Source organism: Vicugna pacos, chromosome 1, assembly GCF_048564905.1.
Source record: "Vicugna pacos chromosome 1, VicPac4, whole genome shotgun sequence".
Lineage (NCBI taxonomy): Eukaryota > Metazoa > Chordata > Mammalia > Artiodactyla > Camelidae > Vicugna > Vicugna pacos.
In genome coordinates this window covers 49179899-49203107 of record NC_132987.1, presented here as the reverse complement: position 1 = coordinate 49203107, position 23209 = coordinate 49179899, and the positions used below count along the sequence as shown (strand labels likewise).

General features: G+C 35.4%; 2 protein-coding genes across 12 annotated transcripts in view; one reads left to right on the top strand and one right to left on the bottom strand.

Moving 5' to 3' along the window:
- MFN1 (mitofusin 1) overlaps positions 1 to 16922 on the bottom strand; it is a 36253-nt gene extending 19331 nt beyond the window's left edge. For 10 of the 11 annotated variants that reach the window (XR_012072762.1, XR_012072769.1, XR_012072771.1 and 7 more), the window contains exons 1-9: positions 16799 to 16922; positions 15619 to 15734; positions 11500 to 11635; positions 9940 to 10102; positions 7592 to 7716; positions 6689 to 6797; positions 5249 to 5356; positions 2883 to 3036; positions 2699 to 2766 (exon numbers count right to left, since the gene is read on the bottom strand). Coding sequence is in view for 7 of the 11 variants with exons in the window: in XM_072961336.1 (XP_072817437.1) it covers positions 2699 to 2766; positions 2883 to 3036; positions 5249 to 5356; positions 6689 to 6797; positions 7592 to 7716; positions 9940 to 10102; positions 11500 to 11635; positions 15619 to 15730 (975 nt within the window). In the remaining 4 variants the exon portion in view is untranslated. Of the gene's footprint in view, positions 1 to 2698; positions 2767 to 2882; positions 3037 to 5248; positions 5357 to 6688; positions 6798 to 7591; positions 7717 to 9939; positions 10103 to 11499; positions 11636 to 15618; positions 15735 to 16475; positions 16566 to 16798 lie in introns of those variants that run through there. The other variant, XM_072961350.1, reaches the window with a different exon arrangement.
- Positions 16581 to 23209, top strand: part of KCNMB3 (potassium calcium-activated channel subfamily M regulatory beta subunit 3) — a 77619-nt gene continuing 70990 nt past the window's right edge. The window contains exons 1-2 of the mRNA XM_072961412.1: positions 16581 to 17010; positions 17412 to 17632. The gene's annotated coding sequence lies outside the window, so the exon portion shown is untranslated. The remainder of the gene's footprint in view (positions 17011 to 17411; positions 17633 to 23209) is intronic.

The window sequence follows — 23209 nt, the reverse complement described above, 5'->3', positions numbered from 1 at the left end:
TCAAATATAGGCTGAAAACAATAAGAAAACATATTAACAGAATCAACATTGATTTTCTTGATTGATTTTACTTGACTTAAAATTTAACTTGGTACCCTGATCATTCACAGTATTTAGCTTCTTTTAAACCAAATGAATCTCAAGAAGTCCACTGCAAAGATCAGACCATTGGATAAAAATGGTGACTTGGTACAGTTTTTCTTTTCACAAAAACTATCTTATAAGACTACACAAACTTACACAAAAATGAATTCTAGAAACAGAGAAAATGCGTGTAAAGGCCACTACATTCTGTGATTACAACACAAAGAAACCAAGAAAAGTTAGATGAGAAGAATCCAACATTTGAATTTCAATAACTCCTGTATTGAATAGGAAATGCCAAAAACTATAATTAAAAATAATCAACAATGAAAACTGGATACTAAAACCCAAAGAGTACATCCAAAGCTACACTCACAAATTCATAGCCCTAAATTCCCTAAAAATTAGCAAAAAACAATTCCACTTATATTATGAAAGCAGTAGGAAACAGAGAATTTAATGAACAAAACTCAAAAAATGTTATTTATTAATCGATAAATTAACCAAGGAGTAGGCCTGGGTCTTTGGATAGAGCAAAGCAATCAAATCATTAGCAAATCCAATTAATGTTTAAAATACATAGACATTTCTTGTATCCTTTATTTATATCCATATATAAGTCTATATAGATATATAGATAAGGGATATAAAATATTTTAAATAATTTTATACTATGAAATAATAAATTCTCAGAAATGTACAAATTTATAGGCAATCATAAATTACCAAAATTGATTTTTTAATTAATAAATTTCAGCTTTGGATAAATGTTGAAGAGTTGTCAATGTAGTTACCAAAAAGAGGTTTGCCATCCAGACAAAATTTTTTGCCTATCTGTTTATTTCTTGAGGTAAATACAAATAATTTCCAGCTGATGCTCATTTTACATCTATCATAGTTTTAAACAAAAATTTCAGACCTCTAAGGCCTGACATTCTCTACAACTTCATGAAAAAAAAAATTCTCCTGCTCAGTTTTGTCCATTTATCACTTTGAGATTCTCAAATGAACCTTTACAGTAAAAAAGAGAAATACCATGTTTCTTTCAAAAACACTAGAAAGAACAGTTCCTAAGTCTGCCTGATTGTTGCCATCACTGCAGCTCTGACTATATACCAGACTCCTAGGTCCATCCCAGCCCTACTGGATCAGTCTCTGGGGCAGGTCAAGAAGCTGCAGTTCTCTAAAGTACCTCGGGTTTCTCATGATCAGCCGGGTGTGGGAACCAGTGCTCTACAGCACACCTTTTATTCTTCTCATTCCCACCTCTTCAAGGAGATATTCTGGGAAAGCAAAAGCTGTACCAGGAACCAATATGAAAGAGGTATAAATGTATAACTGAATAGTATATGACTTGGTAGGAAAAATGAATGACAGACACAAGACAAAAGAAAAACTCAGTAAGAAAAGACAACAGAAACAACAACAGATACGCTCCCCGATATTTTCCTCATGGATAAAATGACTGTAACTGATGAGTGAGGAGAGCATTGAACCTTTTGCAAAAGCAAAAGGGAAAGAAAATAAACAATGGTCTCTGAGTAACTGGGACATCATGTATCCTCTGCCTTAACTTGAGAGGATATCTGCTGATTTCCCAGGGGCCTCTGAACAATTAGACACCTTACCAACATAGCTGGGAGTGGGTTTTCTTAAACACTTTACCTTCATCTACCTAATGGTCTGTCTCCCTCTCACCAAATGAAAAATGGGGGATAGCGAGCAAATGTGTAACTTAAAAAATTCTGCCAAGTACATTCAACATTCATGTCCTTACTATTCATGCAGTTACTACTTACAAGGAAGAATAATTACAGACGGAAGTCTTTTCAGTTCTGAAGTATTTGTGTTCATCTGGGGTGAGGAGGAGACATGCAATCTAATAAGCAAGCTAGACAGAGCTAAATAAGAGGTAAGAAGATTAACATCTGAAGAACTTTTCAGTCAAATGTAGGATGAGTTTTAATGTCTGAATAAAACACCTACACCAAAACATAAGGAAGCATCCTCCATCTCCAGTGCTGCACACACGTTAGCTATTCATGCACCTCAGTAGCTCCTACCAGATTCCTAAAGCACAGGACCTTTATCTTAATTCTTTTTGTATTTGTTTGTTTGTTCAGGACATTTGGCATAAAACGTAGAGAATCAACAGATGACAACACAGTTTAGAAATGTAATACTTTTGTCAAATGACATTAACTACGTTCTATCTCTCTCTGCAAATAGTATGGTACGAAAGAAAAAAGATGTTCATTTTGCTCTATTATCCACCCCAACAGCAATTACATTTCTTTAACCCTGTCCTTAACTACTGAATATAGGGAATTTCACTCATTGCACAACACATTAGAAAAGTGTCTCATTTAAATACAAATACATAAGGAAAAAGAATAAGAAGAAATTACAATCTTTAATTTTCTATTCTTACGTGTCATCCATTTTGCAGGGACTTTCTTCAAACTCTCCTTGTTTCACTTGCTGTGTCAGAAACTATACTAAATAATAGCAAAGGTTATTGACAAAGATTTAAGTAGTGAAAACAGAAGACTGTGATCACTCTCCAACCAATGCTAGGGTTTTCTATTAGTTAATACATTCACAAAATTCCTACCTCAAAGATTTGTTCGAAATTCTGAAACTCCTGTAATCTTGCCTGAAATCCTTCTGCAAGTGCCCCACCTGTAATATTTAGGTGAAGATTTAAAAACCTAGTAAATAGCAAGATAGGATTTCTAGAATGCCATTTTTATAATCTATACATGAATTTCAAAAGGAAGTCTATATTGAATACATACCACCTTCTGGCATCCCCTGTGCTTTGTGCTTTCTAGCACTAAGGACTTCCTTTGCGGAAACAAAAAAGATACGATTCTGTGCTTCTAAAGGATCCACAACTTTGAGCTCCTCCACCAAGAAATGCAAGCATCTTTCCATGTGCTGTCTGCGTACCTAGAGAAAAACAGTATTAAAAGGGGCAAACATAATTATAGCCAACAGCTACAGGCCTATACTAAACTCCATTTATAATATTATAGTAACAGCTGCCATACACTCAACAAATCCAAAAATTCTAATAAATGAAGTTTGATACTTGCCTGACAAGAAATCTTTCTCTTAATGATTCTTCTTGAATATTTAATTTAAAATTCTGATGGACCACCAAATACTACACATCCATTATGAAATATATTGTAGTCAAATGTTAGTACTTAATGGCATGGGAAAAGGTTCCTAATTCTATATTAAGAATATATGAGATATATATATATATATATATTTGTGTAAATTAATAGGTGGTATGCCAGCAACAACCCACAAAAATGGCTAACATTTTTATTTCTTCCTTATGCTTTTCCTATTTTTCAAATTTTCTACAATGAATCTATTAATGCCTTTAAAATCAGAAAATAAATGCTACAGTAAATTTGTTACAATGAAGTTATTTTTATTTAAATTCAGAACATATATGGTATATTTTTCTTTTAAGAAACACTGGGAATTAAAGTTGGGGAGAATGCATTAGCTAGGGACTGGGTTTGTAGTATTAGGTTTAAGACTAGCATTTGGATATTTAAATTAAGTGTTAGTAGTTAGGGTTTAGCATTATGGCCATGATAACAGACCTCCATGTTAAGACTTATTAAAATTCAGCTAAATCGGAATGGAGAACAATCTGTGGGTGATATTTCCTAATTCTCTGATGATTAAATGTGACCCTGATCTGAAAAGAGCATGATTATAAAACAAGAGTTAATAACAGCAGGATATAAAGCTTCGTATTAAGCAAAACTCCAATTCTGGGAGTGAGGGGAAGAATTAAAGCAAATAATATAATGTGAATAGTGATGAGATAGTGTAGGTTTTATTTTTTTAATGTATTTTCTAAGTTTTTTTTTTTTACTATTAAAATCAGAAAAAGTAGTGTCAAACAAATTAAATATTACTTGTAGAACAAATGCCAGATTCTCTACTTTTTTTAAACAGAAGTTTCAAACCACCAGCATGACTAAAATGAAATACAAAGCCAAAAAATACCAAGTGTTAGCAATGATGTAAATCACTTGGAACTCTCAGCCTGCTGGTAGGAGTATCAAATGGTATGAGCACTTCACAAAACTCTTGGGCCACTTATTAAAACAGCATGTTCTTAACCTGTAATCCAGCAATTCCACTACTAGATATATACCTACAGATTACTGATTCCTACATTATTAACATTTTGAGTCAGATAAGTCTTTGGTTGAGGGACAGGAGCTGTTCTGTGTTATAGGATGTTTAAAAGCATCCCTAACCTGTCCTCCCACTGGATGCCAACAGCACACTCCCCTACTTGTGGTAACAAAAAATGTCTTCAGACATGGCCAAATATTTCCTAGGGCCAAAAATCATCCAACCCCTCACACTGAGAACCACTGATATATAACCAACAGAAATATACACCAATGTGTACCAAAAACACATATATAAGAATGTGCACAGCAGCATTATTTATAATAGCCCAAAACAGGAAATTTATCCAAATGCCCATCACTATCAGAAAGAACAAATCAACGTTGTTTTCACGGGATGAAATACTACACAGCCATGAGAATGCACTCCAACTATGCACAACAGTATGGATACAAATCACAAACGTAAAGCTGAGCCAAACAAACCTGATACAGTAGTAGATACTATGTGATCCCATTTTGTAAAGTTGAACAACCAGAAAAATTAATCTAGGGTATTAGAAGACATGATCAGAGGTTAGGGGTTGGGTTGGAGGATAGAGGCTGGAAGTGGCTGATACTGGGGTGCTGGTAATGTTCTGCTTCTTGATCGGGATCCTTACACAGGTGTGTTAAATCTATAAAATTAACTCACCTGGGCACATGACCTATACACTTTTCTGTTACATTATACTTTGATAGAGAATTAAAATAAAACAAAAAGGAAGTTTCAAGATCTAAAATGATTAGATAGTACTTTTATGACACAACTTTCCTTCAGAGTAGCTTAATACTCTAGTCCCTATCACATACCCACTTCAGGTTTTCTATAATTAGTCTTCTCAGGCAAGGGAAAAGCTGCTTATGATGTTCTATTCTATGAAGTGTATTGTTTTCTCAGACAGCAATGTACATGACTACATTTCAAAACTTAAGGGAAAAATATAACTTACATCTTCCATATATTCTGGCTCTGATGCAGAGGCATCCCAACGATTATTCAGAATAAAAATATTAGGCTTGGAAAGTCGCTCATTTACCTTGTGAAAAAAGTGTTTTTCCTGAAAAACATCAAATACCCAACAGTATGTTTACTTTTTTAAAAAACTATTTTATTTGTATATTTATATTTGAAATTGTATTTGAATCTAAAAGTTGGAACCATTTAACAAGTGATTAACACTCACTGATAAAGGATCCCAAAGCACTCTGAACATTAAACTTTCAAAGATGAGAAAATTAAAATATAAGAAAGCAAAAGTTAAGATTTGCCTACTCCCACAAGTCTTTTTGGAAATTCAATTTAACAAATACTCATCTATTTCTACTATATGCAGGACATAAGAGATATTGCTAAATATGATAGTCTAATTTTCAAAAAGATACTTCAAATTTTTTTGAAGATTTAGACTAAGTAAATAATAATGCAAGACACGTGTGTAACATATAATAAACAATGGAGAAAGGTATGTGCCATAAATACTATAAATAAATGCTAGGAAGGAGACACCATATCCAGCTGAAATTAGAAAAAGCTCCATAAAGAAGGAAGTGGTGATTAAGATGGACTTGAAAGTACTGATAACAGGGCTTTTTGAAGGGTAAAAAGTTGGGAAGGGGAAGAATTATATGCAAAGAGTGATATAAACAAAAGTACCAAAGTCAGAATATATATCAAAGTTTGTTTAACCAACACTGAAATAATGCAGTTACTCTAAAGCAGATTTTAAACATTTATCTATTTTTTTTAATACCATCAGGTTATAAACAACTGTCACCGTTGTCAAAGCAGCCTGGTTTGTGATTACATCGAGCCATACAAACACTAATAACACAGTGACAAAACAGGTCTTGCTGGTAACACCTAGTTTTAATGGTGTTTGGCCATTAATATGCTTTTTATACATAACAATTTTTTTTCATTGTACACAGGTGAGCTGAAACCTAGAGTGTACACAGGTAAAGCTGGAAAAGGTTAACAAAACTCAAAACATGAAAAGCCTTGCCTGCCAGACAGGGAGGTGAGGTGGGAGTGTTACACTTTATTCAAGAGACTTTAAGTCAATAGCCTAACAATGCTGGTGACTGTTCCTTCAGAAACTGGCAAATAACCACAGTGAATGTCAACAACATACATGTATCACACCTTGAACTGAAATATTCACTAGAAGCTAGAGCCATTAAGCCCTAGATAGCTACTGAAACCCTGGGAACACTCAAGAAGACCAGAATCAGCCTTTCTAAGTCCCACAGAAACACAAACTCCTTTGTTCACCCCTGATATTAAGAGGTTCTTTCTAATCCATGATTTGGACTTCCCTCACTTTTCAGAATTAAAACAGACATCATTTCACTTGCTATCACTCAAACAAAATAACGTGATTAGATCCTACCGTGTTCATTAGTGTTGATTCAGAGTTTGCAACCAAAACGAAGACATCAGCATCTAAACAAAACTTATCAATCCAGCTATCCAGCTCGGTAGTGACATCTGTACCTGGGCTAATGAGAGTAACAGAAATTGTATTACATAGTCTTTAAAAAGAAAATTTGGATTACAGAGAGAGAACTTTTTAAAACTTTTATAATTATTTGAAGCCAAAAGGATAGGATTTCTACCAGTTATCAGCTTGAAGCCTAAGAGATTTAGAGTATTTTCTAACCTATCAGAGAGAAGATGTGGAAAGCCAAGAACTTGTGCTTTATATGTATTTCTATTCTGCTGACAACTCCCAGAGCCTATCCAATTGACAACTTCACAAATGCTAAAAAAAGTTTATTTACTAAAGACAGAATACTTCAATTTTTGACAAGGCAAGTAACATGGTCAATATTTTAATCTTTTAAATCTTTATGCTTTGGAAGGCTGAAAATAAGTACAGGAAAACAAAAATAAACTAGGCTAAAACATAATCAAAAATGAAGGTATAAGCAGCTATTTTCAGTATAGCTCAGAGATTTAAGTGCTTATAAGCATAAATAATTTTTTTAAAAAACACCTGCTAGACATAAATTTAATATACAACCTATACTATAAAAAGTGTACTCCAACTGTTTATACATTGGCTTAATGTATCCTATGACAGCCCTGCCAATTATCCAGACTACAAAGTCAGTCTAGAGAAACAAAACAGAAAAGCCACAATTCTTGAAATTTCCTATAATAGAGTTACAATCTAGCAAAGAACAAAGCAGCAACTGACCATTTTACATTTTTATGTAATACACACCAAAGTAAGCAGCACTTCTATTAAATAAAACTTTACAATGAGAAAACAATTCACACGTAATTTTACCTGTCCACTAAAACCAGGTCATCTCTCAAGAGGGCACATTTTGCTTTTGGCCAAAACACATGTACGAGACAGCCAGCTTTCAAGTCTTTGTCCATATGAAGGGCATGGGCCAGCTGATTAACTGTCTAAAGTAGGAAGGAAAGAAAAAATTAAACTCTACTTACAACCAAATTGAATAAAAATTTAACATATTATGATTTGGTACAATATTTATTTTTTCAAAACGTAGAAAATGCAGAAATTTAAATAATTTGAAATGAAACCCATCTGAGCAATCTTGAGAAATCTGAAGTTTAAAATGATCAAATAGAAAAAAAAAAAAATAGTACCCTTGAAACAGTTTACTCAGTATCATTCTGCAAAAATAATCCAGGCTGGAAACATTCTAAATGCCCAACAAATGGCACTCTGGAAATGGAATCCTATGCAACCCCTGAAATTGATATGGTATATATGAGAAGAAATTCACACTATTTTTTAGAGGAAAAAAGCATATCAGAAAATAGCATATATGATTAAAAAAAGCATTTTGTTTTAAAAATACAGAGAAACACCAATTTAACTCTATACCAAAGAATTTCCACTGGTTTTGGAAGTGTGTGAGTTTTGGAGTTTCTCCTCTTTTCACCTAATTCTATTTTCTGACTCTTCTAAAATGAGTTTATTGCTTAGTAACCAAGGGGGGGAAACAAAAGAAATGTCACCAGGCAGTTATTTATCTGCACACGTCTCCTTGAAATTAATGATTATGCCTTTTCTTTCTATTTAATTACAATATTTCTATTTCTCAAGATGACTTCTGACATACTTAGTTTATTACCTTTCATGTATGTGTTAAGTTAAACATACAATACAAAAGGTTTAAAACAAAATTAGTAATCAAGGAAAGGGCATCAGCACATGCATCTGTATGGTTCTTTTGTGATTTGTATGCAATTTTACAGGGAAACATCTATTTTCAAGTGGGCACAACAGGGTTGAAGTGAATTTCCACAGCAACAATGCTAGGTAGGTTTTTGGTTTTTGTTTTTTCTTTTTGCTTGCTTTCATAAACTTTCTGATAGATTTATAAACTTGTATTAAAATCCTGATGCCTTACTTATAAAATTAGGATAATAAAAGCATCTATCTGACAGAGTTGTGGTGATGTTTGAGTTATTACAAGTATTTACAATAGTGTCTGGTACACAGCAAGTGTGCAAGAGTATTAGCTATTATTGTTGCATTTATTTTACTAAGTGAACTATTATCACCAAAGACTCAAAGTCTATTTATACCTTAAAGCAGGCCACTTATTGAGATAAACAAATTTAAATTCTGCAGTAGGGGAGAGGAGTAAAAGAGCAAGAAGAAAGAGGACTGGAGGTAGAGAGCACAGATCAGGAAAAATGAGATGACTACCTTGAAAAAGCACAGCACGCTTGACTTTGAGGATCTGAAGCCACAGGTAGTTGGAATTCTGATTTGGTAAAAATCTTGATTACAAAGTGATGCCTTCATTTGTATGGGTTAAAAGTTTGAAAAATGTTTTCCTAAATATCATCTCAGGTATTGCTCATAACTAATCTGAACAGTATTACATAAATTGAGTTACCAGTTCTGATCAAACAGCAAACTCACAGAACGAGAACTAGACCTATGAATTCACCTACAGTGTAGCCCAAAATTAAAACAACATGGATCTTCACACACTGAACTTTTGCATTTGTGGGAGAGATCTTAAGACTGAGAGAAAGTAACCACAGTGAGAAACACTGCTTTACCAATTGCTTTCATTCCAGAGTAAACATCTTGCATCGTAATTGCTTTTCCTTTTTTTCTTCTTTTGGCTGAAAAAATCTAGTGCCACTGAATTCCCTAAGAAACCTATGAAAGGTAGGGAACTACCATTGGCATTTATCTGAGAAAGCTATGACATTTACTCATGAATATGCTTACCAAATACTCCAAAGGTAAAAAGTTTCTAAAGGCACAGACATGTGTCAAAAACATTCCAGAGCCCAATTTTTTAAACAAAGTTTACTGCAGAAAGTAAATATTTGAGATTAAACAGCAACAGCACACTTCAATAACGTTCTTTTCACTGGGAATATCATTTTTAAAACTTCACAAACTTTTAATTCTAATTTACTTTTATTTAAGGACAGGTTTTATGCTTTCAGTAATTTAGCTCTGAAGCAAAAGAATAAAATTCAAAACATTAATGATGGTTTTAAAAGCTATGAATAGAAACAGTAATGATTCTTCCATCTCCAGCAATGCAGACATCGTGTAAAACATTTTTTAAAAGAACAAGTTAAGGGCATTACTTCAGGTACATTATTGTTGCTAAAGGTCCAATAGTATACCTTCACACTCTTTTTTTCATCTGATCCTTCTGTCATGAGATAGGCTTTATCTCCATCAGTCCCTTCAACACTCAGGAAGCAATTGGTTGTATGGCCAATTCCACTAGGGAGGACTTTATCCCACAACATGGCATTGATAACAGAGCTCTTCCCACTGCTCGTCCTGAAGAATGAATACACAAAATCATGAAAAACAAAACATAACAGTAAAAACTTTGTTCTTTCCCTGGGTCGAAGGCCAACTTTTTTAGAATGGAAATTTAGTAAATTTCATCAGATTACACTTTCCATGAAAACATTGACAACTTGATTTACACAACTATCGGCAATGCACATTTCAGAAAAATTGAGGAAAACAAATCCTACATTTCCCATAAAGCTATCCTTGCTCTTTCTACCTTTCTTGCTTCTTGAGGAAATCTGAAATCACAGCCTACTTGTCCCAACACAGTACTCACATCTCCAGATGTGGTCTAATATCCCATCTTCTTAAATCTGGGCTGGACCTTTCTCACAACCAAAACTAACTCCTATTTCTCCTTCTCAAGTAGGACAACTGAGTCATCACTTCTTCAGGAGGCCTCTTCCCTCCCACTCCTACTCCACCCTAACCTGAGGTGTGGCCTCCTTCACGGACCTACTTCCTACTAGACTGTGTAAGGCCCTGAGAATATGGTCAAGTGGGGGAAGCAGACAACACCAACAAAAAACAAAAACAAAAAACAAACCAAAAAAACCACAGAGCTTTGTGAGAAGTTTTCAAGGACATAAACAGGGTGCTTTAGTAGAGAATAACCAAAAAGGAATACCTCAGAGTGGTCATGGAAGGTTTCTGCTGTAGTAACGTTTAGGATGGGATGTGAAGACTGAGAAGAAGCCAGACATAGAGCAAGGCAAAGAGAATTCTAACCACAGGAAATTGCAAGTGCTAAAGCCCTAAGATGGGAAATTTCTTAGAAGCCCTATGAGGTTAGTTTAGTGAGTAAATTAATGCCTCCACTGGTACACAGCATATGATATCTGAACAACCAAGTACAGGCCTAGTCATCTTTGTATCCCATGTGCCTAACAGAATGCATGGTATATAGGTAGTTAACAAACGATCCTTAAATTAATGTATGAGCTGTGGCAGAGATTGTTACTCTACCACTCCAGGAGTTATGTTATCGAATGGCACTTCCCATTCTCTCTCTGGGAATCATGGAGCTGAAATCCTTTTGGAAGACACACCTGATAATCAATAGAAGTTTAAAACAGTAAGTCACAAGTTATATTTATCACTTGTTTTTCTATTCTTATAACTGGCAGAAGCCAATTCTTAGAGGTGAGCATCCTTAAAAAAATATGACTTTGATAAAGCTTTATGTTATACCAGGAGCTATAATGAACAAATTCTTTCACATGCTGATAGCTTTAACATTTAACACAGGCAGAAACTGTTGTGAAGAGGAGAGGGAGGAATAGCACTTGCTGAAACATTAGAAACAAAGCTAGGGATATGATCAAGAAAAGCCACTAATTTCTGAAAACTACCCTTGAGAAGAAACAATAAAGGATTACCTGCCAAAAAATGCCACTTTCATGTGTCTCCGAGACAGCACCTCACCAATGATGGAAAGCTTGTTTTTATACCTCTGTATTTCTATCAGATCATCCTCAGTAGCTACTTGGTCAAGTTCTGGATTCTTGTATGTTGCTATAAAATTGAAATGGTATTAGAGAAAGTAATGAAGATGAATATTAAGTATAAAACACAATACTTCAGATATGCATATATTTAGCTTTGTTCTGTATTAGCATGCCATGAGAAAATAAAAATGCCACGCTATCTGAATATTTGATATCGTTGCAATGGGTCATAAAAATACTGTCCAAAAGAATTTCAAAATAATTAAAAATTACGTAAGTCCAGTCAAAAGGGTTATTTATTAGTCATCTAGGTTTCAAAGATACAAAATACCCAAGACAAAATCGCACTTCTGAATAGAGAAACTAGAACCCAATTGCCACCGAGTATTATTCCATCCTGACAGCTTTAAATCTTGAACTGAGAAGAGGAATTCACATGCTAACAGAGAAGAACCATAAATGGCTTTCTTGACGTAAGAGAATCCATTTTAGTCTAAGCCATTTTGGTATCTAAGTTTGGCCACAGTGCTTGTCCTTGAACAGGTCTTAGTAACCAATGATCTTAAGGGAACAAAGGAATGCAGGGACAGAGAAAAGGCAAACATTAATGCAGTGATAAAGTGGAGTCCTAGTCCCTCCTCAATGGAAATACATAATAGTATATCTTTGAGTTCTTTGGGAACTAAGGATACCACCTGGGTGGAGGAAGGAATGTTGACCCTCCTTACTTCAATCAACCATGACCTGAAGTCTGTCAACCTTTGCCCCAGTTATATGCTGAATTCTCTGCTCAAGCCCCTTCATGAATACTCATGTACCCTTAGCTTAAAACTTTCCTAGTTCTGCTGTTCTGGGAGACACTGCTTCAGGAAAGATCCCCGGTTTTCTCCCTACTTGCTGAAAGTAACAATAAATCCTTCCATCTCCCTATCTTTGGTTTGGTTGTGTCTACTGGCTCAACACCCAAGAAGAAAACTCAGGTTTCAGGTAATAGTAACACTGAATTCATCTAAATTCTAAAGTTGCCATTCGCTAGCTCCTAGCAGAATGCTCAATCCATAACAGGCTCAATACACAGAAGATGTTACATTTAACTTCATCTTCACTTTCCATCAACTGTTTAAGAATAAAATATTATTCAAAAGCCACTGTGTCATGTCAAATTCTTTCCAAATTGAAAACTAAGATTCTGCTGTTGCATTTCTTTACACTAACAATGAAATATCAAAAAAGGAAAGTTTTTTTTAAAAAAATCCCCTTTAAATTTTCATTAAAAAAAAAATACTTAGGAATAAACCTGACCAAGGAAGCGAAAGACTTATATGCAGAGGACTATAAAACACTGATTAAGGAAATTAAAGACGATTTAAAGAAATGCAAAAATATCCTATGCTCTTAGATTGGAAGACTATTGTTAAAATGGCCATACTACCCAAAGCAATCTACAGATTTAATGTGATATCTATCAAATTACTTAGGACATTATTTGAGAACACTGAAAGTTTTTCCTAAAGCAGTGACTCCCAGAACAACAACAACAAAAAAAATTGGAGTTTTAAGCTAAGGGTACATGAGTATTCATGAAGGGGCTTGAGGAGAGGAGAATTCAGCATAAAACTGGAGCAAAGGTCAACAGAGTCCATTTCACAGAACTAGAACAAATAATCCTAAAATTTACATGTAATCACAAAAGACCCACAATTGCCAAAGCAATACTGAAGAGTGAAGTTGGAGGAATAACCCTTCCAAACTTCAGACAATACTACAGAGCTACAGTAATCAAAATAGCATGGTCTTGGCACAAAAACAGACATATGGATCAATGGATCAGAATAGAGAGCCTAGAAATAAACCTACACAACTAGAGTCAATCTTTGACAAAGGAGGCAAGAATATACAATGGAGAAAAGACAGTCTCTTCAGCAAGTAGTGTTGGGAAAACTGGATAGCTGCATGTAGATCAATGAAGTTAGGACACTCCCTCACACCTTATACAAAAATAAACTCAAAATGGCTCAAAAACTTAAACATAAAACAAGACACCATTAAACTCCTAAAAGAGAACACAGGCAAAACATTCTTATATAAATCGCAGCAATGTTCTCCTAGGGCAGTCTACCCAGGGAACAGAAATAAAAGCAAACATAAACAAATGGGATCTAATTAAACATAGAACCTTTTGCACAGCAAAGGAAACCATAAACAAAACAAAAAGACAACCTACAGAATGGGAGAAAATATTTGCAAATAATGTAACTGACAAGGGCTTAAATTTCCAGAACACACAAACAGCTCATACAACTCAGTAACAACAAAAGGAAACCCCAAACAACTCAATCCAAAAATGGGCAGAAGAGCTAAACAAACATTTCTCCAATGAAGACATTCAAATGGCCAACAGGCACATGAAAAAATGTTCAATATTGCTAAATATCAGAGAAATGCAAATCAAAACTACAATGAAGTGTCACCTCACAACCAGTCAGAAATGGCCATCATTTAAAAGTCCACAAATGGTAAATGCTGGAGAGGGTATGGAGAAAAGGGAACCCTCCTACACTGTTGGTGGGAATGTAGTTTGATGCAGCCACTATGGAAAACAGTATGGAGATTCCTTAAAAAACTAAAAATAAACTTATCCTATGATCCAGCAATCCTACTTCTGGGCATATACGCAAAGGAAGCTCTAATTTGAAAAGATACATGCACCCCAATGGTCATAGCAGCACTATATACAATAGCTAAGACATGGAAGAAACCTAAATGTCCATTGACAGATGACTAAAGAAGTTGTGGTGTATTTATACAATGGAATGCTACTCAGCCATAAAAAAGAATAAAATGCCATTTGCAGCAACATAGATGGTCTTAGAGATTGTCATTCTAAGTGAAGTAAAACAGAAAGAAAAACAAACACATATCACTTATATGTGGAATCTAATATTTTTTTTAAAAAAAGTCACAAATGAACTTATTTACAAAACAAAAGCAGACTCAGAGACAAAGAAAACAAACTTATGATTGGAGAAGTTGGGAATTCAGGATTTGTGGATACTAACTACTGCACACAAAATAGATAAACAAGGTCCCACTGTATAGCACAAGGAACTATATTCAATATCTTGTAATGGCCTATAATAAAAAAATATGAAAAGCAATATACATATATACACACTCACACACATGCATAAATGAATCACTATGCTGTATACCAGAAATTAACACATTGTAAATGGATTATACTTCAATTTTTTTAAAAAAGGAAAAGAAAACTAAGATTCTGTACCAGTACTTTCCTTCCTCATTCAACAGCAAAACTTGAATTGTGTCAGGTTTGGTGATGATAGAATAAAAAGGCAGGATTCCTACTCTCAAGGAACTCAAAATCTGGTGGAGGAGGATTGGGAGAGATAAGGCAAAAAGTTTGATTCTACCAGCCTATCAAGTGTTTCCCACTGGAGTTTACACAATCCCTACCCTTGAAGGTCAACAATTATCTCTAAAGTAGTATTCTGTAGTAGGACGTCCTCATCACCTTTGTTTGAACAGTTACATTCACTTTAAGGTAACTCCTTTTGTTCTATTCCCATTGTACCCCAGAGTCATTTGAGAGGATAAGACAAGTCTGAGATCTTGGCTTAACTGCTGAGTGGATGGAAGATATAAGTATAATGGCTAAATGTGGGCTGCCTGACTTAAGTCTGGGTAGTTACCAGCTGTGTGATCTTGGGTAAGCTGCTTAATTTTTCTGTGTCTTAGTACATTCATCTTTAAAATGAGTGTGATTAAAATCTGCCTCAGTGCTGATCTGAGGATTAAGTAAGTTATTAATGTAATGAAGTGCTTAGAATAGTACCTCACACACAAGCATCCTTTCTTAGTTGCTGTAATAATCTTCAATCTTGCTCCTTTGTAAGGCAGAAATGGGTTTTACTTGTATCCCTCATCTAGCACAATGCCCTATATGTGTTCAGTAACCAAAGTTGAAAAAATTAAGCACCTTTATATATTTTCAAAAGTAGTTTATTTTAAAAACTTAGAGAAACTAACCTTCAACAAAACGTGATCCTTCAGTAACAAACTCCAGTAACTGGTCAAATATCCCAGTAATCGCCTTCTTAGCTAGCACAAAGTGCTTCAGTGGAGAAGCAGTTTCCGCCATTATGCTGAAAATAAAGTTAGAAAAGTACAAATTGAACTGGATGCTGAAGATACGTTAATTATGACACTTTCCAGCGACATTAACTCCCCAATTAAATAAATTAAACAAACTTCCAAAATAACTTGTAGATAACTGTGTTTTGGGGTAGAAGTGTTTTAGTCAGATAATTAAAGAATCCTTTGGGGTGATAGTCCACTAAAATAAGTGAATGCTATTGGCTAAAATCGTGGCTGCAATTTCTACTTTAGTTCCCTTTGCTGACAATGAAACTGGCTAAATTCTGACTGCATGTGACTCAGGAACAGGGTGAGTGAGATGAACTCAAATTCACGAACAATAAGTAATTAAGTTTCTCAACCTGGACATCTAGGCGGGTGGAGGTGGATATACAAAGTCAGGGAAAAAGAATTTCAAGTTCCTAATGCAATTCTAAGGTTTAGAAAGTAGTTCTCCTCACAACGAATAGAGGGGCAAGCCTTAAAGCGAGCATTAACATTTTCAGCCAAAATACCAAGAGCTTCAAGGAATACAAGGAAAATTTTTTGTGGCAGCTTCTCATGAAAAGACACCAAACAAAAATAATCACACGCTAGTCTAATCCCGATGTGTATGTGTGTAAAATGGAGCAGAGTGGCCGTAAAAAAGGCTGAGCTTTCCACAGGGTCAGCAAACGACTGAGTGAAGGAGCCGCACGGGAAAGCACGGTGAGGGCAACGACCCGATTCAGCTGGGTGTGAACACCTACCTTGGGGAAAGGCCTTCCCCGCCTTCCACACCAGGCGCAGGAGCCCCGCCCGCAGGGCTCGGCGCCAGACCCCTCCACCGCCCCTCGAGCGCCGGCCCCGGCTCGGGCTCCCTGCCCCCCTGGCTCCGGCCTCGCGGGCTCCGCGGGCCCGACCCGGCCGCCGGCCCTGCCCGCAACCCGGCTGGCTCGCTCCTTTTCCGCAGGACGGCGGCGGCGTCTCGTCACAGAGCCCCACGCACGACTCCCCGTCCCCTGTCCCTGGCCGGGCGAAGGTCACCCCGAGCAAAGTGAACCGGCCGGCGGCCGAGGCAGCGGGCGCTCACCCTGTCCCGACTCCGACTTGTCACCCGGCAACCGCAACTCAGCCACAACCCCCAAATCGCCTCATTCTTCCATAAGAAGCTGGGAGACGGGGAGGCGGCGGGAGTAGAGGCAAGAGGGCGGTCACTTCCGGTCTCATGTCCTCCCCGATTTTGTTTGGCTCCGTAGCCGGAAGTGTGTCTACGCCGATCACCATTTTTCTTCCGGGCAGAAGGCAAGAAGTTGTGGGCAGGGAATGCTACCAGAAGAATGCTTTTCCGTTCACCCCCAACTTGTGCTTCCCCTCCCTCTCCCTTCAAAGTTTCCAAGGCTTTGCCCAGCCTAGGTGTAGCTAGCTGCCAGTGGCTGATTTAGTGAGGAGAGCTAAAAGGAGGAGGGGTGGGATGAGATAAGGTGGGGTCGGGGTGCCGGACCAGAAGGATTCCAGCTTACAGGGCCAGCAGCGATAAGGGAAAACCTTTTGACCTTTTCACTACCCTGTATTCTTGCGTGATTTACTTCCTGAGCTTGGAGTATAGCTGTGTGTGGGTGCGTGGGTGGGTGCTTGTTGAATTACAGGTGAAACTTAGAAAATTGATGTATTCTTGACTAGTGCTTCTCAAATTTTGTACTTAGGAATTTTGTACTGGAGGATTTTGTTAAGCTGCAGATTCTGATTTATTGGGAGAGTGCTTTTCTAACATCGGTGGAGAGCTGCTGCTGCTGCTGCTGCTGCTAGTCTGCACAGGCTCAACGGAAATTCCTGGGATTTCTTTCTAGAGTTGGCAAGTGAGACGCAGTTTTGCAAGTGAGGCACAGTTTTGCAAGTGAGGCCATTTCATCTTTCTGAGCCTCAGGTACTTCATCTGTAAAATCAGAGTTCTAATAATACTTGCTTTATGGGTAGGCTCTAGTACGCAGTTATTCAAACACTAATCTAGGTGTTGCTGGGAAAGTATTTGTGATTAACATCTACAATCAGTTGACTCTATGTAAAGGGGATTAGTTTGGGTAATCTGGGTGTGTTTGATCCAGCCAGTTAAAAGACTTAGGAGAACTGGGATTTCTCTAATAAAGGAATTCTGTCTGTGGACTGCAGTATCAGTACCTGCCCAAGAATTTCCATTCTGCCTTTAATGATGGCTTGCCCATTATTAGATATATATATATTTGTAAACAACGAAAAATTTATTCTCTCACAGTTATAGATGCCAAATGTCTATAAAGTAAGTGTCAGCAGGCCTCACCTTCCTCTGGAGACTCTAGGGAGAGGTTGCTTTGCCTCTTCCAGCTTCTGGTGGCTACAGGCATTCCTTGGTTTAGGGCTACATAACACCAATCTCTGCCTCCATCCTCAGATGAACCTTCACATGGCCTTCTCCCGTTTGTCTCCAATCTCCCTCTCCTTTCTCTGATACAGACACCAATCACTAGATCCAGTATGGGGCTTTGGATCCTGGATCCTAAATCCAAAATGATCTCATCTCAAGATCCTTAAGTTAATTACATCTTCAAAGGCCCCATTTCCAAATAAGATCATACTCACAAGTATCAAGAGTGAGGACCTGGATATATATTTTTGGGAGATACTACTCAACCTTTTACATATGTATTATAAATATTTTCTTTAGCCTACAGCTTGCCTTTTCACCTTTAAAATTTTTTAAAATTTAGTTAATTTACAATACTGTGCTTCTGATGTACAGCAAAGTGATTCAATTTTTATATATGTTCTTTTCACATTTCTTTTCCATTATAGTTTATTACCAGATAGTGAATATAGTTCCCTGTGCTATACAGTAGGACCTTATTGTTTATCTGTTTTATATATAGTAGTTTGTATATCCTAACCCCCCAAATCCTAATTTATCCCCCCCACCATTTTCCCCTTTGGTAACCATAATTTGTTTTCTATGTCTGTGAGTCTGTTTGTTTTGTAAATAAGTTTATTTGTATCATTTTTTAGATTCCACAAATAAGTGATACCATATATTTGTCTTTCTGTATCTGACTGACTTAGTATGATAATCTCTAGGTCCACCCATGTTGCTGCAAATGGTATTATTTCATCCTTTTTCATGGCTAAGTAATAGTCCTGTGTGTGTGTGTGTGTGTGTGTGTGTGTGTGTGTGTGTGTATACCCCCCACATCTTTATCCCTACATATTTTGGATTTGCCTAAGCCAGCCCTATATTCCTTGCAGTAAATTTCTTTATTGTGAAACACATTTTGATAGAAGTGCAATTCTAAGGATTCCTAGCAGAAATGATTAGCATACTGTTTATGTAAGTGTTTTTGTTTATGGTATGGAGAGGGAGGGTGGGGAGAAGAGATAAAGGATTAAAAAGCACAAAATTATGGTGTAATCAAAAGCTTTCCTTTGTACTTGCCTGACCAATAAGCACTCTATTTTACAATCATGTTAAGGCATTAAGCAAAAAGGAATGAAATTTTAAGGATGAATTTCAAGCATCAACTAGCATGTGAAGGGTGAAAGCAAGTTACCACTTTAGGGATCATATGTTCATTCAACAAATATATATTAAAGAGGAAATCTTTTAATGAAAAAGCATGGGTCTTGATCTGAAGACTTCAGTTCAAATCTAGACTATGCCAATTAATAGTTATGTGAAACCCTTAACCACTCAAATCAATTTTGAGCATAGGGACTCTCAAAGTGAAGTTTTACTTATATTGCTTGAATTTTTAAAATCATAATGATATCCCTTTGTTAGTTCTGTAAATAATAACTACATGTTTAATATAATTCTGGTATTTCAAAGTAAAAATGACATTGCATGTTATAAATTATAAAAAGAAGTGTTTTAATATAAGTAATAAATCATTTAATCCATTGTTTTTCTTTTTATGGAGGAGACTCATAGGCAAAGACCAGCAGAGTAAACATAAAGAAGGAAGGAAAAAATGAAAATATAGAGGCTAAAACAAATAGAAATTAACAACTAAAATTTAATTATGTGAAAAACTTACACGTTTGACATACTACTGCCAAATCTGTTTAAGAATGTCAAAATGAGTGAAGACACAAACCAAGGGGGAAATAACTCTAGATACATGATATCATAAAGGCCAATAAATTTGAAAACTCAGATGAAGTTTGAAATTTCTGGGAAACCATCAAATACCAAAAGTAGCCTAAGAAAAAATAGGAAAAAAGCTAATAAGCATTCAAAAAACTGAAATGGCAATTTCCCATATATACAAAAAAAAAAAAAAAGCCAGGCCTAGATGATTTTAGAGATAACTTTTTACCAAATCTTTAAAGAAAAGATTAGTCTTATCTCATACAGGTTTTTGCAGTGCATAGAACAAGAGAAGAAACATCCCAACCCACTCATAAGTCTAAAATAACATTGATACCATGCTGGATAGGAGGTAGAAGTAAAGAAAATCGCACTTAACAATATAGAAGTGAAATTTTAGCTAACTGAAACCAACACCATATTAGATAAAAAGAATTTTGTCCATGTCGGGTTTTCCTAGAAATACAAAGATAATTAATTCAACATCAGAAAATCAACCAATGTAATTGATATTAGCAGACTTAAAGGAAAAAACCCACGTTTATCTCAATAGCAACAAAAAAAGTCATTGCTAAAAAAAGGCGTTACGTACTTATAATAAAAGGTCTTAGAAAACTGAGAAACCTGCTAAAGGCTACTTACCAAAATCTACAGAAAACATACTTAATGGGAAAACTTTGGGAGTCTTACCTCTAAAGAAATGTCTGCTAATGCTATTTCTGCTCATTATAGTAGTGGAAGTAATGACAAATTCTATGATAAGAAAAAAGAGCCATTCAGGACTCATAGACTGGAAGTAAAGAGACATATGTAATATATAGCAGATTATATGATTATTTATGTTAAAAATTAAGTGAAGACAGCTATTAGAACTAAAAAGATTAAAACCTGAAAAAGGTTTCTGTATACAAAATCCATGTTTCAAAATTCAGAAGCTTTCCTATATACCTGCAACAACCAATTAGAATATAAGACAGCATGTCAAAGAAACCAACTGTAAAGAATCGGGGGGAAAAATGAACCTAGGAATTGACTTCAACAAAAACTGCTAACAACCTATATTTTTAAAAAATTTAAAGGACATGAAAAGAGACCTGAATAAATGGAGAATTATACAGTGTTTACAAAAGAAAAGACTTAACATTGTAAATATGTCCAGTGCCTCTAAAACGATTATAATTATTATGCAATTCCAACAAGACTTTAGATGGAAATTGAACTAATCCTAAATTTACATGGAGGTAGGAAAAGTCTACCAATAACTAAAACAGTTCTCAAAAAGAAGAGAAGAGAGAATAAACTCATACTACCTGATATTAAGACATATTGCAAAGCCATAATGTTTAAAGCAACTGTTAAAGTATGTGATACTATTGCAGGAACAGAGGAATATAATGAGTATAGACACAGATCCATAAGCCAGTTATGCCCATGGGGAGTTAATATATGACCAAACTGGTATCATGAATCACTGGGGGAAGATGCAACATTTAACAAATATTATTGAGAAAATTGTCTCACTCGAATGAACAAAAATAAAACTTGAATCATTCTTACACACAAAGAAACTCAGAAACACAAAAGGTACAACCAGAAAATTACTAGGAAAAAAATGTAGGAAAATAGGTTTATGACATTGGGGTTAGAGAGGGGTCTGTAAACCAGATGTAGAAAGCACAACCTGTAAGGGAAGATGTGATGAATTTGTCTACGTTAAATTTAAAAATTTCTCTTCAACAAAAGACATTTGTAACAGATGAATGACAGTCTGGGAATCTATTTTTTGCAGTGTGTGTTGTCAATGGACCAATATTTAAAATTTATAATTTCTGAAAATGAACCAAAAAACCCAATAGCAAAGTGAACAAAGAATATGGAGACCAGCCCACAAAATGAGAACCCAAAATGAGCACATTAAGATATTTTCAATCATATTAGTAATCAATAGTGCAAATTCAAACAATAGTAACATGGTACTTTATGCCCCTCAAATTTACAGGAAATTAAACAGTTGTATGATATCAACTGCTGATTAGCATGTAGGGAAATATGATTAGCTGATGAGAGTATAAACTTGAGCCATTCTGGATATTTTAGAAGTATTTAATCATAATCAAAAAATATATGTATATGAAGCCCATCCCTGCCCCAAGAAAACAAAGAACAAAATCCCCAAACACCTCAACACATACAAGAATATTTACAGTAGCCTTGTATATAAAGCAAATACTTAGAAACACAAAAGGCACTCAGTTTGATACTTAACTGAATTGTACTTCAGAAGGGTGACAGATTTTCCTGCCCTATGTGGTAAATCTCTTTGAGGACAAGAACCATAGTTTATATCTATGCATCCCTGTGCTCATGGCTTGATAGTAGATTTTCCATAGCTGTTAAACTGACTAGTAGTGAACTAGAAGTTTTTGAGGAGTTGCAGAGATTCCATGGACTGAGAGAAATCTGGTAACATTACATCCATGATGTTGGTTATAGTTACACAATTTATGCTTAGCAAACAGGGGGACTAGAAATCACAGCCAAATACCATGGTCCAGTATTATTCTGTTATTTTCTCTCTTTAGCTGTCTGGTATAACATTCCATGAAAAAAATAGGGCACATTTTAACTTTTTCTGAAGAAAATTCTTTGAAGAGTGGTAGAGAGTTGGAAGTCCTATTTATTCTAGCTTAAAAAGCATTTGCCTAATGATGTTAGAGAATCATTTTTCTAAGCTATAAACAAGAAGTTAAGATCAGAATTTTGTAATCTCAAATTTCATTCATGTTTCTCCTGTCCAATTTTTCCGTGTCCATGTATGATTATTTACTTGTTTTTCTTTAAATCAACTTGCTTAAAAAAATTAGTTCTGTCCTAAATAAAAATATTAATGAATCAAATTTGATGTTACATTTTACAACATACAATTTACAATTGTGAAAATAAAACTATGTACTATACACAATTATTTTTGTATGTTGTGCACTTTATGAGTCTGAATTAGATGATCTCTGAGGTTTCTCCCAAACTAACATTCTGTCATTTGAGGTTAGTTCTTCTACTTCATCAATTTAGTTGTTCACTAAAGAACACCTTGTGGCACTTAACTATAATCTTCTAACCATAAAGAAGTATTAAGATCTGTGCCATGATATTCTGCTTCTTAAAAATAAAAAAAAAAGACACATTGAAATTTATAAATTCAGTATTGCTGTTAGACAGGAATTTATAAAATATTTACAGGGTATAGAAGTGAGTGATAAGGCATATGGTGTGAAGGGAATAAGTTATTTTAAGACAGTTCAGTAGTAACCTATAATAAAAAAGAATATGAAAATGAATATATGTATGTACATGTATAACTGACACATTATGCTGTACCCCAGAAATTGA